Raw genomic sequence first — 21,048 nt, 5'->3', positions numbered from 1 at the left:
ATTTTCTTAAAAGCAATGCAAAAGTTATTTGCTCTTGTCATCTGTTACTTTGCTTTTGACTTTTCAGTCTAGCCTATTGCCCTGAGATTTTTTGGTAGTTCTCATTGTACTAATCATACTGATGATTGTTTAGCTTATTTAATATGTCAAGACTTCTTAGGTACTGCCACCATGTTAGATAATGGATGATGAATATCTTGAACATTAAATAGGACACTTGATTCTCTACAGAACTGGATTTTCTAATTCCCTTCTGCAATTTGTATCTCATGAAAAAGTGCCTGGAAATTTGGAGGACCCTCTTCAGTATTGCTAATATTTATGTTTTCAGTTGGAGGGTATAACTGCCAAAGCTGGATCAAGGCAGCTTCTGTTAAATCTTTTCCTTGCTGTTGCTTTTATCCTTGTTTTGACAATATCTCTGTGTCCCATTGTAGGCTTTGGTACTGCAGTCTCATGTGCTCTCTGAAAATGGGACCCTCAGGAAAAAGCAGTATTGTATATATATTCTGCTGCTGAATGGAAGCCATGCCTATTACTGCAGTTTGTAGATTGTGATGTGTTGGTGATAAAAGTTCTGGCAGATCTGCTCTAAATGCATCTGTTTGGAAGTAAGTTGTGTTGAAAATGGCTACTGTCCAAAGAATTATCTGTACCCTAGAGAATGTTTGATTTATGCTTCTTGAACTGTATTCTCTCTCACAGATGCACAAAAATTGTTATTTAAATTAAGTGTAGTCTAAAGCAGTGTTTTGTATGGCAACTATTGGAAGTAATTTAAAGAAATAAAAAACTTAAATTAAACCATCTCTTGACTATCCATAAAAAAGGTTGTGGGGACCCAGTTAATATATTTGCAGTACAGTTGCCAACCTTGTTTAAGTAACTTGTTCCAAAATTCATTTTGTTTGTTGGATTTATTCTAAACTGAGATTTGTGGAATTGATAATTACAAGGGGCTTCATGTAGTACACCTTACTATTTAAAATGTAAAAAAAAAAATCCTGCTTAGAGAGGCAAGTAAATAAACTTTAAAAGATTGATAGTACTTGACCAGCTTAACCTTACATACCTACTCTTTATCCTGTCTAAAATCTTTAAAAAATGAATAGTACCTCAATAGGGTATGATAATTTGTTGTTTAACAGTTTCTGGTGTAGAGAAAATTATAAGAATGTTTTAGACACAAATTCACCAATAAATTAATGTTAAATTGTTCATGAACGCATTGTTGAAGGCAGTGTTGAGCATGACTTACAATTTTCTGTAAGATAAGATTTTTGCTTTCTTTACCCTTATATTAATTGGTGGAAGGCCTATTACTAACCTCAACATTGCTGCTGATGTATATGAGGAAGAGGCTAAAAATGATCTCATGAATTTATTCTGAACCTCTTCTAATTCTTCTAGTTTACTGATAATTCAAATTGGGGTTCTATATGTTAATGGTGAGATTGTTTTGCCCTGGAAGATTTTGAGTATAGGCTGTACTAATCTCATAGCCATTATTCTTGCTGATCCCATATTTGTTTTCATGATAAATTGCTTACCCAAATACTTGCTAGTTCTATCTCAGCATCTAGTGTCCATCTAGTCTTTAAGATCTTTTAGCAAATACTATCATATTGGTTTTTTACCTGTAAGTACTCATTCCTAGAATGAGTGGCAAATACTGTCAGAATTGTCACCTTTCTACTTCCGGTTGACAGAATATAAAGGGAAGGATTATTAACCTCTACTACAATGCTGTTTATATCAAAATGAAAAGGAAGGGAGCTAGTATGCAGCTCTGCTGGACACTTTTTGTGGTTTCAATCTACTTTGTTAATCCATCTGAATTAGTCTAGTTTAGAAGAAAAAAGCGTACTTCCTGCTGACTGATATAGATGAACATGATGTAACAAAACAAGTTGTATTGTTTGCCATGGCCACAAGGAAGATATCAGAGCAGATCTTGACACAGGATTTTGTTTATATTAGAGAGGATGTATCATGCTGGTATGGATTGTTGCAATTTTATATGAAATAAATGTATTTATTTGGTATTTTAGAGAACTGGATATAATCAAGCTTTTATCTGGACTTCACAAAATTGGATTTTAAAAATAGGCAATGATGAGCAATATTCCATGAAAAATGAAGCTGATGGAAAAAAAAAACCCTTCAGGATGTGTGGACATTCTTAATAAAAGGAATTATTTACAATTTCAAGAAGGAAAAGGAATATAAAGCAGCAATAGAAGCCAATGTAGCTGCAGAAAAAAATCCTCATTGAAATGCCAAAAATAAAAAAATTATATGTAGAAGTAGAAAGAAAGCTAAATCAACAAATAAGAACACAATTAGTTTGGAATTCTGGAGCTAGTGTCTGGAAAGCAAAAGTTCAAAATGAGCTTTTATTGTTGAGAGATGCTGCTAAGAACCATACTTATTTAGATACATTCACAGCAAAAAGAGAAAAATCAATGTTATGTGTTCAGTGAAGGCAACAAAACAGTAACAGTTATAAAGAGAAAATAGGATTACTCAAGTGTTACAGGTTTTATTCTTCTCCAACCAAGAAGATATGTATTCCATCAAGCAATTGTGAAAAGCAGAAGGCAGAATTTATTTCCAGTTGGGCAGGCAGTGGTTTTTCTTTTGACACTATAAAAGTGAAGGCATGTAATCAAACCAATTGACATAAATTAGTTAAACTGTAGAAATAGGGTATGTTAATAATGGCTATTTATTTATTCAATTGATATAGCCACCCATCTCAAATATATGGCTCTGGGTAGCTTAGGTTCAACACAAAAGTGCACAATATAAAAGTATTATATAAAATATTAAAAATCATACAATTGGCAGCCAAGCTATAAAAGCAATCAACAACATTTCACAAAGGCACTGCACAAGCTGTACTGCACACCTGGATTCCCAACTCAGTGGCAAAGCCATTTGTTTACAAAAAGCCAGTAGGTTAGGGCCAGTTTGACCAGTTTGAGATTATATTGGGTTGGTGCCACAACAGAATAGGCTCTCTTTCTAAGGCCCACAAATGGCCTTTGAATGTGATAATGAGAACAATTTCCCAGTGAGGTAGTAGGTAGTTGACTGAATGTGTTAACACAGAAGCTATGCAGCAATGTTTAGAAAATGCTTTAGCTTTAAATTCTTGTACTGTGGAAGAGATTGGATTTGATAATATGTCTTCTGTAATTCTGTGGTATGATTTGACATTGATTTAGGGGAAGTAAACTTTGGAGTAATGATTCTGCCTGGTTCAGTAGATATAGGATCCCAACCTTAATGCATTTTTATTATGAAATTATTTTATTATTTTTTCATCCATTTATTGTTGAGCATCTGTGAACAGAAAAGCAATTCTGAAAAAAAAAATCTTTAAAGAAATAAATGTTAATTAGGAGCTACTCCATATCATTGTGATATCTTGAATATACTCTAGTGTATAAGTAGATGCATATTGCAGTGTTGTCTTAAAGCTTTAAATTTGCAAGGCTGGTAACTAAGTAAATAATTAGGTTAAGTGTTACTTTTATTGTTATTTTGAGACAGCTTTAACAGGCTGAAATTTTGAGTTTTCATGTTTTTTAATTTTTGGAATACAGGTGTTGAACGTAAGAATTATTCCTGCATTTATACTTAACAGGCTTGAGAGCGGTTAGTTTTTTCCCCGTTTCCCATAAAAGAATGCTTCCATTAATATTAAGAAGTGAATAAATCTGTGTATCTTAAACTGTGGCTTCCTGTTTTGAAAAACCTGTTTGGTGAGTAACAAAGCTGAAAATATTTAGAATAGTAATACTGGAAAATGATTGCCATGGGTTGCAGGATGGTGGACTAAATTGACTTAGGCCTGAACCAACAGGAATCTTGAATGTACAGTACTGGGCATCCTAGGATAGGTATAATCACAGAATTATATCTCTTTGAACATGGAAAAGCACATTTCTAATGCTATATATCTAAAGCACTATTACTCCAACAAAAATTTTTTTCAATCAAGCTCATGTTTTGCTAATGCTTGTTGACTTTATCAAGATTAACAAATGATATTTTGACTTATTGCAGTCTGTATACTTAGTCATTGATCTTGAACATGAACATTCCCTATAGCTATTATTGTTAGGTCTACCTTTTTTTTGCTGGTTATGGGGAGGACCCATTCCGATCCAAGCTATTCCTGGTTTGGTCCCTCCTAAATCCAAACCCCAGTGAAAGTAAGGGACTACCTCCTCTTCCGCTCCTCCACACCCTCCTGTCTCCTCCCCATCGCTGTCCTTTTGGCAGCCCTGCATTCTGTTGTCTCTGCAGATCATGGGCTCTGCTTGCCCTGCTTGTGAGGCTCTGGAAGGGCAGCAGGGACAGTGGAGTGCAGGGCAGCTAAAAGGGCAATAGATGGGGGAGAGATAACCAGTGTGGGGAGTTGAAGTACCCCTGTGATGCTAAGTGCAAGTGGGCTGCTAAGTGCCCTCATTTTGATCACATGGCCCTGGAGGCGCTGCAACAGCCTTAATTTTAAGGACCAGGCATAACTAAAATTCATTCAATGTTACCGTAACTTTGAACAATCGCTGAATGAATGGTCATTAAGCAAGCATTATCTGTGCTAGCAGTGAGTGACTCACTTAGGATATTAGCAAATAGTGGTTTCTATAGCGAGAATCAGCACTTGGAGATTTTATAATACCTGCTGGAATAATAACATTTGAACCAACCCCATTTTTTCTTGTTATAGGATTGAACATAGTATATCAAACAATTGAGGTTCTCTTAATAGCATGCATTAGGCCCAATATGATTATAGTTTTACTGAACTTAAGCCACTCATTTGTCCTGAAAGTGAGCATGTCCTGCTTTCAGAGGGGCAGTGCAATGGAATGTGGAACCTCTTTAAAGCAAACTTATAGTAGAAAGCTTGTTGGTAATCAAAATATAATTCTGATTGACTGACAAACCACTTTTAACATTTGGGCATCTCCCCCCTCCCAGTATAGTAGAGTGACTTTTGTCTCCTTCACCATATTGATGACTCCTCAGAAGTTTATATTTATTGCAAAATTTTGCTTATTTGACCTTATTCTGTTTGAAAGCAGTATTGATTTTTTTTTTAAAATGCTGACTGTGTTTTTAACCACATATCAGATATGAAGCTAGTCATCTGAACTATAGTTTTGGTTCTGGTATATTAAGTTTGAAATGTGATGTAAATTATATAACACACATTCTACTGACAATTTTAATTTTTATGTAACATTCATTTAAATAAAATCAGTTTAATTATTTAAATAATCGGACAAGACAACTGTTTAAAGAATTAAATTACAATATATTTACCAGTCAAAAATATCTTATTATCCATGTTTTTATTGAAAGTACATTGTTCTTGTTCAATCTTTTATATCAGTGGTTCTCAACCTGTGGGTCGGGACCCCATTTGGGGTCGGTCAACCATTTCACGGGGGTCGCCAAGCAAGGCTGTCCACCATTTTTTTTGTCCGCCATTTTTTCCCCCTTTTCCGGCAGGTGCCTTACCTCCCTTGGGCTGGGCCAGCTGGTGGTCGGCCTGCTCCGTCTCTGCCGCTTGCCAGCTACGCCTCGGCCGGCGCAGGGGGCGGAACCATGCATACGCGGTGCTCCCGGGCAGGGAAAGTCCTCGACTTACGACCGGTTGGGTAGTCCTCGACTTACGACCGGTTGAGTCCTCAACTTATGACTGGTTTAGTCCTCGACTTACGACCGGTTGGGGTCGCGGCATTAAAAAGGTTGAGAACCACTGTTTTATATTATTCAGTACTCAGAGGTATAGATTGCATTTTTCAGAAGGTAAATATGACCCTTTTATAAGATGAAGTACTGGATGCCTCTGGAAATGAAAGACTGGATTGGAAGCTCTCTGGCTTTAGACTGCTTCCCAGAGACCTTGCCCTTACTTCCTTTTTTTTTGTCTCCAAAAAATAGATCTAAAGATGAGTATTTCACTCTATGGCATTTATGTGGCAGAATCAAGTTCCAGTGTATGTGCTCAACATATGCTATTTAGAGGTCTACTGTTGAATCTTTTGAGGGAGGTTATATGCACATCTGTTCGAAGATGTCATACATTTGCTTTCTCCTTTTCATTGAAAGATGACATTCTGGATAGAGATCATTAGTCAATATTAAGATGAAGGTCAAGTTGATTTATGGTTTTCCGCAAAGAATATATAGAGGTGTTTGGGATATGTGCACATCTTCATTTGTAGGTTTGTGTAATTTTATATTGGCTGTGGTCACCTTTTAAAATTTGCGGTTATGGTCAGCGGCAGGACAGTAATGTAATTATATTGCCATTTGGGTTGAGATTTAGAATGGCGCTTTCCACAATTTTCATGCCACTCGTTAAGATTTTTTTGCAAAAGAAATTCAATTACCTTATATGGAACTTCTGAAGAAGGCAATATGATTATACCAGAAAATGTGACATGGCATCTCTATGACAATTTTTCACTCTTAAAACCTGTAATTGTTGTGTAAGGCTGTACTTGGAAATTACGTATTTTAAGAACCTTCGAAAAGGTGCTATTAATGCTGTTCCAAACTTTGATCTGGCGCATGAGACATGTTAATAAATTATTTATAATTAATCAAGAGCAGAGTAATAATTTACTGTTAATAATAATTATTAATCACCTTCACATTTGATCACAGTGACTCTCGGTTTTATTCAGTACTTTTATTCTGTCAGTGGAATTTATTTTTTCCCCTCCCACCCCACTCAACCGCATGAATTTGAGGCATAGTTGGTGGAGGAGAGTAGCAATAGCAAATCCTATTCATATAAAGCAGTACTCTTGCTTAATACTAAAGGTTGCTCACTTTCTAAAATCATGTTCATCTTAGTCTTTGGCTGATTAATTATGTGCCATCAAGTTAGTGTTAACCATTAATGACTATATAGAGGAGCCCTGGTGGCGCAATGGGTAGGTGCAGTATTGCAGGCCGACTTTGCCCCCAATCTGGAGTTCAATCCTGATAGAACTCAAAGTTGATTCAGCTTTCCATTCTTCTGCCCAGGGAGTGCCGTAAAGAAGGGTTCCCCAACCTTGGCCACTTTATGACTTGTGGACTTCAACTCCCAGAATTCCTCAGCCAGCCATGCTGGCTGAGGAATTCTGGGAGTTGAAGTCCACAAGTCATAAAGTGGCCAAGGTTGGGGAACCCTTCTTTACAGCACTATGGGGTAGTACATAACTCTAAATGCTATTGCTGTTACTATATAGATAGACTTCCTTCAAGATGTTCAGTTACCACTATGGCCCTTGAGGTCTCCCAGTGGTGCTCTCACTGTAGCTGTAATTAAGTTCATCTGCTTTGTTGCCCCTTTTATTTCCTTCTACTTTTCCAGCGTTAGGGACTTCTGAAGGGACTGGGTCTTTGCATAATGTATAAAATATGGTAGTTTGAATTTGTGCCGCAAGTGAGAAGTCTGGATCAGTTTGTTCTGTGTTCATTTTTTTTTCTTGGCTCTTCATGGTATTCTCAAGAGTCATCTCTGACAGCAAAGTTTAAAAGTGCCAGTATTCTTCCTATCCTGCTTTTTAAAGCCCAGCTTTCAGTTCCATAGATTATCACAGCGAAAATCATCGCTTGCACAATTCTGACCTTTGTATGTATCTCAATATCTGTTTCAGGACTTCATTGTTCCCCCACCAAGTGCTGATCTGTGGTGCATTTCTTGACTGCTGGTTCCTTTATTGTTGATTGTCCTGAAAGGCAAAAATTAGTTATCACTTCAGTGTTTTCATTGTCAGTTCTGGAGTTGGTTACTATACCTGTTGTCATTCTTTATATTAAATTGTAGTCTTGTTCTTTTTTCCTTCATTGTGCTCCTTAACTTTTATTACTTGTGTTTAAAAATCATTTTCATTTTCATTTTCAGCTACATCAGAGTAGTGTTCCCAGAACAATGCAGATTATTGCTGTTTCTTCTTCTAGTTTTAAAGCTATGGTCATCTTCTTCCAGTCCAGCTTTCCTCAATATATATTCTGCATATAGTTTGAATAAATAAGAGAGAGGGTATAGCCTTGCCTCACTTTGCTGACCCGGATCCTCCCTGTTTTACCATATTCTGTTGGGCCATGGCTTCCTGACTTCTCTCAACATTTTGCATGAGGACAGTGAAATTCTGGCATTCTCATTTTACTAAAGTTACTACATAGCCTTATATTATTGGCACAATTGAACACCTTTCTATAATCAATAAAGTACATATTGACTTATTTTTGGCATCCATTAGCTTTTTCATTTATCTGGGGTCTCCAACCTATGGTCCGGGACCGGGCCGCAGGCTCTTGGCCAGTGGGCTGCAGAAATGGCTGGCTGGTGCACTCACATGTGGACACACATTCCCCCCATTCGCGCTAGTGCTTGCGGCCCTGTTTGCGCTTGCACGCAGGCACAAACAGGAATGCTAGTGCTTGGCAGGTGTCTGCAACCTGTTTGCGCATGCGCTGCTAACCTGGGCGGTTTGCGTGGCCCTTTTGCACGTGCGTGAATGGGCTGCTAGCCACCGTGGGGGTTTTGTGGCCATTCACGCATGTGCACAATGCCAGCGCATGCTGCATGCATGAACGGGGCTGCTAGTGCCGAGCCAGTGTGTGTGGCCCCATGCGCGAGCGCATGTGCACATCAGTTTTGAAGCTGCTCTCCTTCCCTCCAGTCCTTGAACCTGGAAAGGTTGGAGACATCTGATCTAGAATATAAAGCCCCTTGTACTTCAGCCTTTTTTAAAAACAAGCTTGAACATCTGACAACTATTCCTTAAGGTATCTTAGGATAATTTTGTTTTGTCCTGAAAGCTGTGATTGTGAAGTGTGATAAATGTTAATGTTTTGTCATCTCACTTTGAATGGCGATTGCTTGGAAGATAATATAAATATAATTTGTGCTTTGATAAATTAACACTTTTTTTTTACTTTCTAGAAGTAAGGCTTAACATGAGTATCTTAAGTGCAATTCTAAATGTGTACTTTGAAATGAACTCTATTGATTTAGTAATACTTCTTTATAGATGACATAGACAGGATTATGTTATAAAATAACGACAATCAGAATGTTGATAAATCTTAATTGTCTATGGAATATCAAAAATATTTCTTCTGTTCTTGAACAGCAGAAAACTTTAATTACAATTTGTATGTAAGTTATGTAGGTCATGGAGATTACTGTGAATGGCAGAGGGTAAGAGTTAAGGGCTTTATGCTTTACTTAAGGAATGAATAAAGGGGGAAAAATCCCTCATCTTACTCAGTAGCAGAATAATTTAAACAATTATGCTGAATTTCCTCTGGTGCTCCACCTAATTTGCATCACAGTTTCCTTTCTTACAATTGTGGCTGAATGCCAAATCAACATCAACTGTTTGTAGTAACTGAGCAAACAAAAATGTATGTTGACCATCAGATGTTGACAGAGAGAGTACTAAGTTTGTCTTTCTCTTAAGGTTTACTTTAATGCAGGGAAATAAAGAGCTGTGCAACATTACAGAATGTGAAGATGCATTTTCTTTTTGGTAGGCTAGTTTTAGTATCATGTACTATACTTTGATCTTTAAGCAAATTACAAACATTGCAAAAATACTTTAACAAGCAGTACTAAAAGATATAGGAAAACATTTTACAAAGAAATATTTCTGACAAAAATATCTATGGTATTAAGTTCTTTGTGATTCCTATAAGATGTTTTATCTGTATTTTCCAGGATCAGGTAAGTTGAACAATATTGAGAAATATTTAAATGGTTTCTTGTTTTGTAAACAGTTTGACTGTTTTATGTATGACTGTATAATCCTGTATAATAACATACTTATTGATCTTGTATTGCTTTCCCCAATTTAACTTAAAATATTTTTTGTTTTTGTTAGAAAATATAAATGAAACCTTTTGTAGCTTCTCACTTGATAGTTATCCTATAAAGAAGAACAGCTACAAAATGTTGATGGTAATGTAGAACATATAGTTGTTTTGTGCAATGTTTACTCTGTTTTTACATATCTGCTATGTGAGAAGCAGACTTTGTAGAGTAGGGTAATCTTTAGGAACTCTTACAAAACATTGCATATACTTTATAAATATATTAATAAAATATAAATATAGAATAATGATATTCTATATCATTTAAACTTTTCAATATTTTATATAGCATTAGTTCAAATTATGACAATCTGTACTGTAAATCATGAGGGGGAATAATGTTGAAATAGAATTTGATAATAGAATTTGATCATCTTTTCAAGATAGTTTGTTTCATAAGCCATAACGTAGCATGGAACATATAAGGATTTGAATCACAATAAATTCTTAATTTTTAACCTACGGCAGAATTGACACTTCCATCTTTCAAGTTCAGCAGTTGTCACAGCATCCAGTTATTTATTTAGTTCCTAATAGCACTTCTGAAAAGCACAGGTTTGATATCCTTTTTGCATAGGGGGAGTGAAGGATAAAAAAATGCTTCCTTAGCTTATGAAGAGAATGGAAAAATATTTAGTGATTAGGCTTTTTTTAATAGATAAATGGACATTACTGCCTTAATTAAAGATGTTTTGGAAAATATTTTCTTTATATTATCTTCTCCTCTTAATGTATTTTTTAAATATTCTGTGCCACTCTAAAAACACACACCAAAAGCTTCATTTTCTAAATAGTAGTTTCTCTGGTATTTTAAATATAGGATGAAAGAGATGTCATTGTAACTCTGCATTTCAGAGTTAGCTATTTTTTGTATCTGAAAGGTCTATTTTGAATTGGAATCTTGAGCAGGTTCTGTGTTTGCACAGCACTTAGAATGTTGTAGAATAAGAAGCATTTTAATCTCTGTGTGTTCCCTCCATTTTTAAAGTGCAGAAATTTACGCATCCCATAAAGCAGAGGTCTTCAACATTTTTGGTTCCACAGATTGGCGGTAGCTTAGGTGTTTTGGACGGTGGTAGGGAATGGTTTTGCACGTGCAGCCTAAATCCTGTGCATGATCAAATGAAGTTTTGCTTGTTTGCCCGCCACTTTGTTGGCCCAGTTCCCAGTGGACCATGGCCCTCTAGCAGGCCACAGCCCAGGAGTTTGAGACCCCTGCTATAGAGTTCCTCAACAGCAGCATTGCCTGGGAGTATTCCCTATATCTACCAAATTTCTTTCTTACCAGATTCAGTAGGACTTGGTCTTATTTTATTTTATTTTCCTCTCCTTTGATACTATCTCTCAGATTCTCTGGTTCTTTTTCACAAGTATCTGATTCATGGAACTAATCTCCTCTCAACATGTTTTCACCAAACAGGCTCAATCAAATTGGTTACTATTTTTTCAGATACTACTATTACTGGAGCAGATATTAAAGGACACTGATAATATTGCTAGAAATTAACCATTGGGTCTTTCACTATGTCCTAAATTGGCTCCAGAATATTACAATAAGCTTCTGTTTGGGCCTCAATGTTAGCAATACAACACTGGTGCTTTTTTTTTTAGAGCTGGGGTATGGATATCTGTTGCCTAGTTTTAATGTTTGTTTCTATTCCAGCCACTCTTAACTATTGGTTTCCATGCTGACTAGTCTCTGAGAACCTTAATAACATACTTGAATATAGTAGTTCAAGCTACCCTTTTCAGATATTAATATCTTCCTATACTGGTAAAAAATCAAAGATGCATAGAAGACTAAATCTAAATGCTGCAGTATATAATGATCCAAAGGAAAAAGAGGATAACAAAGGCATTCATAACATTATTTGATTTTGATGATCCCTTATTAAATATCTGATTAAATAAATATAGTATATATTAAATAAATAATGGGATTTTTGATGCTGAGGACCTTCTGTTTATGAACTTCTGGCCTGGGACAGTTTTAAAGATTTGTGGAACCATTTCCCTTTTAACAATGCACAAGCTATTAAATCCACTGCTGAAAAGAAGAGAAATGACCAGTTATTAATATAGAGACCACAGTAGGAGCATAGTGGGTGGTTTCCCTGTGGGTGACCATTATTTTCATTTCATAGGTTATGGATTACAGTTGTCATTAGTTTTGGTGGGAAGCACCAAATAACATATTACCTGGTGTAGGTAATGATTGTAATCATAAGCCATCACAACCTATGGGCTGGGCATGCCTATATGGAGAGACATCTTGATATTGGCAGGTGCAGTTTCCATTCTTTTTGTGGCATAATCTCTTATAATTCAGCCTGGGGCTTATCTATATATGCTATTTGTGATGACACAGAGTGCTATGATCTATTCCACATATTAGGAACAGTATTACTAAGTCAGTCCTTCAAGTTGGGCAGCATATGAGTTGAAATGATAATTATTTAAATTATTATAATTATATGTGATTGAAATTATAATTATTAATTATAATATTATAGCCTGGTGAAACCTGGTGAGGAAACACAATACAAAGATCTAGGAATAGTGCTTTATTGTTCTAGACTCTAGAGTATAATATTAGAATCTTGAGAGTTGACAGATTTTGTCTCTGCCCCATCTTATACCAAACAGAGTCAAGTGGGTCTATTTTGCTTGTCCTTCTCATGCTTTCCATTTCCAAAAATGAGAGGTTGGAGAACAGGAAAAAGTGATCCAAGGCAACAAGCCTAAGAGATGGTCTCTTCAGCAAAGGATGCCTGTGGCATCCTTTAAGACAGCAGGAGGCTGTACTTTACATATGAAGGTATTGACATGAATCCACATGGTCACACCTCCACCATTTCCAACAACAACCAGGATGGGCAGGGGTTTAATATACATGTGACAGAGGATGGTCTAAAGAGCAACCTGTCCACTTCCTCAGAGTGCATAGGCCAGGAAAATCCCAGATCACAGGATAAGATATTCCTCTGGTTATCACTACAGAATGTTCATTCAGAGTCAAGACTGAGGCAAATCCAAATGTTGGCAAAGTGCTATACAAATTGCTCATGTAACTGTGCAGAAGATCACTCTGATGGCTTCCTCCTAAAAGAAAGTTAGGAACATTAACAGGACCCCTGGATGACAGTGGTCCATCAAAGAGGGAAAATTAATAATTTCATTTAGCTTCCTTCATGGTCATGGTGTAGGTGCCAACAAGGCCACATAACATGTTGGTAGAATTTGCTTTCATCTTTCTCTGTTGGTGCTCCAGGAATAATTTCTAGTACTTCTTTTCTTGGAGGGTCTCAGTAAACGAAGGCATTAACCAGGAACACTGCCTAGAAAGAGACTGCTCATAGACTATAGATTCACCTTCTGAAGCCAGTGGCCCATCAGGCAGTTGTCTTTGAAGTACTGAACCACCTCGCATTTCAGAATTTTCTCCCATCTAGATCCTAATAATCAGAATCAACTTCCTCTTGAAATACATTTAGAATCCATTCTTTTCAGGTTTAAAAGAGACCTTTCGTCAGGACTTTTATTAAGCAGGAAGAACTTACTTTGTAATTATTTGACTTTAGATTAAAGTTATGGTTGTGCTGAGATTAGGAAATATTTTAAATAAGTTTTAGACAAAAATTGCACAGAGTTGAAGAGCTTCAATTAAAGAGTTTGAATTTAAGAATTTAGAAGGACATTCATTTCTGTAGAACAATAAAGTAATCTACCAAAACAACACATCAGGGAAACTGGCAGTACAATATTTGCATTGAATAGCACATTTAGTCTCAACATATGTTAACACTTGGCTGATTTTTTTTTCTTGATTTGGAAACTTCAGCAGGGTTGGCCTGGTTAGTAGAGGGAAGTAGCGAGATCTCCAACAAATATCAGGGTTGTAATGTAAACTACGAAACTGAGGGAAAAAATCCCAGAAGAAAGTGCTTGCAAACTAATTTTACTACTGGCAGGAAAATCACATGGGCATGTCTGTGAGGTCAGCAAGAGTTGACCTCAATTTGAAAGAAAAGTTACCTTTTTAGCTCACATGCATACCCTTAATGTGGATGTTTCCCATTTTAATTTGTACTTTCTTATGGCCACTTGTTTTTCCTATTATACTCTTTATTCCAGTCCTAGAGGCTCCTCTTTACTGAGGTCTGTATTCAGCAGTGATGTAATTGGCACATGGACAGGCAGTTATTTAGGCAATGTGAGGGCAAGCATTTTTAATAATGTGTATTTTTAATAATGTGGATTCAAGTAAGGAAGATAAATACCAAACTAAATATGATCAAACCTAATAAAATGGTGGTTTCATAATGTTGAAGCTTATACTTAATAGAACATGAATACAGCATCTCTGTCTTATGTTCCCAACATGAATACAGCATCTCTGTCTTGTATTCCCAACAATTGATGTGTGCTACCTCTGATATTGAAGTCAATAGTTAAGCATTGTGACTAGAATTGGTCTTAATTTTTTAAAATATCAAAATAAACTGTAGTTTATGTTCATTAGCTGTTTTCAAATGTAAAAAAATGTAAAAATTTACTGTTCATCTAGACCCTAAATGTTATTGATCAGTTCCAAATCTAATAAAGTAGAAGATATATAAGACTTGGCATAAGTTAATGTACAGTTGGATTATTATTACCATATATAGAAATGCAGTTGTAAAAATCCATAATTTTATAGCTAACCCATGATAGATTTATAGGAAGATGATTATAAGATGGATAGATACTCACTTAATATGCCCCATAGTTTAACAAGCTACTGTGAAGGAGAACTCACCATAATTATTTAAAAGACTCTAGGTACCAAGAATATAGTAGCTTGTTTAAAAAGAAACATTTTATCTCTCTCTCTTTTGAATTAATTAATTCTAATGGAATAAACTGTGAATCATCTGTTGCTTAGAGTAATCTTCCCTAACCTAGTGCTCTGTAGATCAGGGCTATTGGGTATAGGCAGCATCAAACTGAATGAACACAAGGTGATAGAAGAGACATATATTGCTTTCAAACACTTTGGTGACAATCTAATGGTCATCTGAATTTTTGTAGGCTAGAACCAGTATCCATATTCTTTATATATTGCAGAACTTCTGAAATTCTTGGTCAGCATACCACAAGGATACCTTATATACATTTCAAAGTCTAAAATATATATTTAAATTTAAACTACTATGCAGAATTTGTGTTTTGTACTCTGACTTGAAAAGGCAGTAAGAGGAGTGAAATCATGCAGCTGTATTTACATAACATTTGTATTTTTTCCTAAACCTTTGGTAGAGGAATTAATATTTAGCAAAATGAGGTGACTGATGGTTTTTCCAACATCATCAGTGTGCATCAGGATATATATTTAATGGGAAATATTTTATATATGAGCAAAACATTAGAACCTGTAATTTAGGTTATGAATGTTACTGATAGAACACAACTGTTCTCTTCCAGATGTTTCTTACAGTGTACCTCACTAACAATGAACAACACTTCACAGAAGTACCAGTCACTCCAGAAACTACTTGCAAAGATATAGTAGATTTATGCAAAGAGCCTGGTGAGACTGAATGTCACCTGGCTGAAGTATGGTGTGGGTCAGGTATGTATATCATGATGCTTTTACTTACTTGCGTGGCCATTTATAGAATTATCTCTATTCTGAAATCAAGTTTAATTAAATATAGTTAATTACAGGATCATGTAAAGTAGACATGTCAAACTCGTGACGTAATGTGACGTCGCACGACGTATCGGAGCTTTTTTGCCATTGCCGGCAATGGGGTGGGCGCGGCTCCGGTATGATGAAACCGGCCTGCAGGCCGGCAGTTTGACACCCCTGATGTAAAGGATCATAAACTATTCAATATTTGTGACACTTTTAGAAAAAATGCTTTCTTGGTTGTGAATAATCTGTTTCGATATTATGGGAGTCTGAATCCATTAGCAATCTGAGTTGAAATCTTATTTTAGCTGGCAGTTCTAGATTCTTCTCCAGATAAGGTTTTCTATGCATCTTTGATACAAATATAAAGCACTCTCTACTCTTTTCTGTTTCCCATTGGCAGCATTTATCCTTATTTATCCCATTGGCAGCATTTATCCTACACAGTGCTTTTTTTGTATAAAAAAAAAAGGTGCCAGAACTCACACGCATCATACAACCTGCCTTGCCTACCCTACAAGGTTCCATCCAAAACAGGTGCCGGAACTCCGTTCTGGGCGTTCTATGACAAAAAAAGCCCTGACTGTACACATAGCACATCGCCCTCAAGTTCTATAATATTGGGGAACTTTTCCTTTCTAGAAATAAATAAATGCTACATGTCTTAAATTACCAGAATAGGTAGGTTTTTTCCCCCTAATATCTCTAAGATAGCAAAATGGATGTAACATACATCAACCTTCCTAAGAAGAGCATTCCATAACTATGAAACAAGCTTCCTTCTCTACCCATAAAGCTCATGTCCAATAAAGGTTATTAGGGTGCTGCAATGCAAATGTGAATATGAAAAGCTCACCTTTAATCCAGATGAATGCTAAACCAAATAAAAAATACAATTCAATTTATATGAGTGCAGAGTAATATCTATTTGGACAAAAAAAACCCCACTCCTCTAACTTCATATACTGTATCCACTGATGGGCTTACGTTTTCTGTACTCAACGGATGGGTTCATAAAGGATGGAAAAAGATTCAAAGTAAATCTAAACATTGTAAACCTTTTTTACTTTATGCAAATCTATAATTCCACATCTAGAATACTATGTACAGTTTTGGTCATAGATTTGAAAAAGCTATAATAGACCTGGAAAAGTTGCACAAGAGAACAACCAGAATGGTCTTTAGCATGTATTTTATGAGAAAAGATTAGATTATTTGGGAGTTTGTAGTTTAAAAAGAGAGCCAGCTGGTGGAAGGTAGGATTCAACCATCTATGACATGGAAAAAGTAGACAGGGATATTTTTTTTTCCCCACCACCTTTCAAAACGCTGGGAATAGGGATCAGAAATAACTGTAAAATGTAATGATGGCCATTAATTTGGGTAGCTTTAAAAATTGATTGGACAATTCATGGAGAACAAATATTTCAAGGCCTATTAAAAACTCAGTGACACCCCAGAAACATGCGATTTGGAAATGGGTGCCCTTCTGAGAGATCACATGAATGGCACCCACCTCCAGAATGAGGTGACCTCTGTGGAAGGTCACATATTGCATTGGCTGGGGTGTTCTTTTGGAAAGTAATCTTTGAAAGAGGTAAGCAGAGCAAGGCAGGACATGGTGGGGAGGAGACCCAAGACCCAGTGGGGTGGGAAGCTGTGCAAGGGGAGCCTCAGGGAGTGGGGCAGTGCAGGCCACAGGTGAGCTGGGGATGTGCTGCATTGCAAGCATGGGCCTGAGCCTACCCTTTAAGGCACCCTGTGCTCTGCTTAACAGCCTTAACAGGGAGCTGGGATTGTGGTTGTTAAGCGAGGCGATCACGGGGACATCTCACTTAATGACCGCAACAATTTACAATAACAATTCTGGGCTCAATTGTGGTTATAATTCGAGGACTACCTATGTATCTTCTTATGTGAAGTAAGTAGAGAAAACGTCACTTCGTATTTTTTGTATCTGTTGCAAATCTTTAAAAATAACTCATAAGTAAAATATTTGGCTTAATCCCAGTCTAGCAGTTTTAAACTATGTTGTAGTGTGGTAATGAATGAAGACTATTTGAGCATAGTGTATTATTGTGTTGTGCTGGCATGCTGAATTATTCAGCTTGTCACAGAAGAACAGATTAGTTTGTCTTGTCAAAACAACAATTTCATTGTACGATAATCTATAGGAGCAGGCTTAGGTGTTATGTAACTTTAAATTAGTAGTATCAGCAGAGCCTTCAGTTCTTTCATAAGCCTGACCTTGTATCTTGATTGTCATTTGTAATCATGTTAGGCCAGTAGTTCTTGATAGTAGAAGGCTATGACTGTGACCAAGACTGTTAAGTAGAATGAATGTTAGAATATAGGCATTCTTTAACTTCAGTTAATTTTACTGAAGTATATTAAAATTTAATGTCTGATAAGCTAAACCCTCACTTTACCAAAGAACTATAACTCCCCATTGGAAATATATATTCCTGTTTGAGCTATAGACATAACACTATGTCTCAAAGTTTACAGTAGTCTTTTTTCTTTCCAGTTAAAATGTCTAAATATCTAAATACCTATCTAGTAAAATTAACATTCCAGGAATGCAGTTGCCCTGAAAAATATGGAAACACCTGAATAGAATCGGGACAGGCCATGTCAGAAAGGCAAAGCTCTTTAAGTGCGGAACGGTCGAGAGCCCACAATGTGACTGTGGTGCTTTGGAACAAACTATAATACATATAGTTCAAGAATGTCTCCTCAGGAAATTTTCAAGGCAGCTGGGATGATCTTGTCGCACCCACACCACCAGGAGCCCTTAGATGGTTAACTTCCTCAGATATTGAATTATAACATCTCTACAGTATTCCATTTCAATTCTGTGGCTCTATATTATGGTGATTTTATTATGGTTTTATCTTAATTTAATATTTTATTTCTTATATTGTATACACACACACACATTTGCTGATGCTTTATTTAACTGAAATTTATACACCAGTGATTGCATGACTTTTGTAGATGCCCTATCTAAATAAATAAATTTAGAAAATATTATTTGATGAGGTAGTACTATAGCTTTTGGGACATTTTTTTGGAATTTTACAAGGGTTAATGGGGAGAGGTGAAAGTATTAAAAGAAGACAGTAGATCCCCATAGATGTGTTTATAAAGTTATATCAGTCTTTCTAATTGGGATATATCTTACTTTGGTTTCAGTAATAGAAAGACTTCTGTTGTGCCTTTGACAGGCTGGAATAGTGTCTCTTTTCATTTTCAGATTACTCATAAAATGTTGGATTTTCCTAATAATGTTGTTAATGTTTGTATTTGACAAATATGTCATGGCTGTTAGATGTCTCCATGTTTCCTATTTCTTTGGCTTTGGAAAAACAATTTGGTTTTATAGAACTTTCTGTAGAACTCAATTTGTGTATGGCCCCCATATTTTTTTTACTATCTTTTTGAGGGACATCCTTCTGGTATCTGTATTTGCAGGATGAAGCTACAACATTTAAACATAAAAATATTATTTGCAGTGGTGGGATTCAGCCAGTTCGCACCAGTTTGGCAGAACCAATAGCTAATTTTTTGTTGCCCAGGCCCAGAATGGACTTCCGGAAGCAGTATCCACACAGAGAACCGGTTGTTCACATATTTGAATCCCACCACTGATTATTTGTCAAAATGCATTTTGATAAATCAGATAAATAATTCATGGTGACTGAACATGTGTTGATGAAACAGGAAACACATGCTTAGCATGGAAAGCACAATTGAGAAAATACGTCAAAATTGCTTTCTATTTTTCAGAACGCCCTGTAGCTGATAACGAGCGTATGTTGGATCTTCTGCAGCGCTATGGAGTCCAAAGAAATGAGGTTCGCTTTTTTCTTCGCCATGAACGACCTCCTACTCGAGAAACTGGTAAGAGCTAAAATGATGGAGACTATCCTATCCTGAAAGATTGAGCGGAGTGAGTACACTCCAGGTGTTTTTGACCAAAAAGTGCCTTCTATCTGGAGCTAGGAAGCGTTGTTGTCCCTGCCCTTTGGAACAGTATTGCCCCAGAGAATCGTGCACTCCCACCCTGATGATCTTCAAAAAATGCATTGGCTATACTCATAGGTCTTGGATAAAGTGATTTATTTTTAAATAAATTTATTTTAAAACAGTTAAAGAGTAAAATAAATGATTACACAAAAGAAAAAAGAAAATGAGAAAAGATATAATGGACGGGAAGTAACATATTAGTAAATGAACAGAATGTATAGTTGTCAACATTTTAAATTCATTGTTCATTCTTTTATTTATCAAGTAACTAACTGAATATATAAAATTAAAGAGCCAGAATGGTGTTCAGCCCTTGTAGAATGTGACTCAATTAACTATTTTTTTCTTCTGGATGTATATAATCTTCATTCTCACTGCTTTATTGTTTTCTTGGTTTTAATGTTATAAGCTGCACAGAGTCTTGTTGAGTTGAATGGCCTCTAAATTGACTGACTGAATAAATGAATGAATCAGTGAGAGATGTTTTTTTTCTGGAATTTGGTTGATAAGCAAATATCTTTGAATTCTTGTCACAACTGCAAAATAGTTATGTTATAATGGCATAAGTGTCACTATTTTTTATAAGCCAGTCCTTTTGTTTTTATTTTACATAATTGCTGGGTTGTTTATTCTGTGGCTTGTGTATTTTAATTTTCATGAAAAAAAACCTTTTCTTATTTATTTATCTCTATATAGTGTTTCAGAGAAATCTAATGAATTTGTTGCATAATCAGCCATTCAACAGAAACTTGACAAGGCATTCTTCACTGATTTAGAGATGTGAATTTTGAATGTATTTTTGTATTTATTTACTATTTAAGCATTGATTTAAAATTGTAAAACAATTTGATTCTTTTACCACTTCAATTTTCCAGCTGTATAAAAGAAAAGCTATACTTAAGCAAATTCTGTTATTTAAAAGTGGTGTTTTCTGTGTTTTACTTAATAAAGGGAGTGGGCCACGGATGCAAGATCCAAGTTTAAAGAGAAATGGCATTAAAATGCCAGGTGAAAGGAGAATGGAGAATGGAGTAAGTATTTTCAGTTAGTACTCTCAAATAAATCTAAGCACATAATTTATTCTAGTAAGTTTACAGAGGTCTTATTTTCAGAACATTTCACACAGTGTTTTAAAGCAATCAAACAGGTGGTAGCCTCTGGCCAACCTCAACAAAGCAGGTTGAATGGAATTCACAGAGAATTCTAGGACTGTAATCTAGATTGGCATTTTGAAAAAAAAGAGAGAATCCATATTATTACCCAAAAAAAATTCATGGCAATATCTATGTTGTCACCCTGGAGTTTTGTTGTAAAGGGAGTCTAGTTTTACTCAGACTAAGCAATCCCAAATTGCTTACAACAGACAAAGAGACTGATCTTTCAATTAGAACTATGTAATCAGTTCCTTGTACAGACAAGTGGGCCGTAACCTTTAGGAATTAGGAAGT

General features: G+C 35.9%; 1 protein-coding gene across 1 annotated transcript; it reads left to right on the top strand.

The window, feature by feature from the left end:
* The first annotated feature begins 590 nt into the window (after window positions 1–590).
* Window positions 591–20,730, top strand: LOC107289067 (apoptosis-stimulating of p53 protein 2). The gene is made up of 4 exons (XM_015818131.1): window positions 591–611; window positions 15,361–15,508; window positions 19,361–19,474; window positions 20,552–20,730. The coding sequence occupies exons 2-4, from the start codon at window positions 15,361–15,363 to the stop codon at window positions 20,647–20,649; spliced, it is 360 nt and encodes a 119-aa protein (XP_015673617.1). The 5' UTR covers window positions 591–611; the 3' UTR covers window positions 20,650–20,730.
* Window positions 20,731–21,048: the final 318 nt, after the last annotated feature.

The sequence above is a fragment of the Protobothrops mucrosquamatus genome, unplaced genomic scaffold, assembly GCF_001527695.2.
Source record: "Protobothrops mucrosquamatus isolate PMUCROS unplaced genomic scaffold, P.Mucros_1.0 scaffold_3, whole genome shotgun sequence".
Classification (NCBI taxonomy): domain Eukaryota; kingdom Metazoa; phylum Chordata; class Lepidosauria; order Squamata; family Viperidae; genus Protobothrops; species Protobothrops mucrosquamatus.
This window is presented reverse-complemented; position numbering and strand designations above follow the sequence as displayed.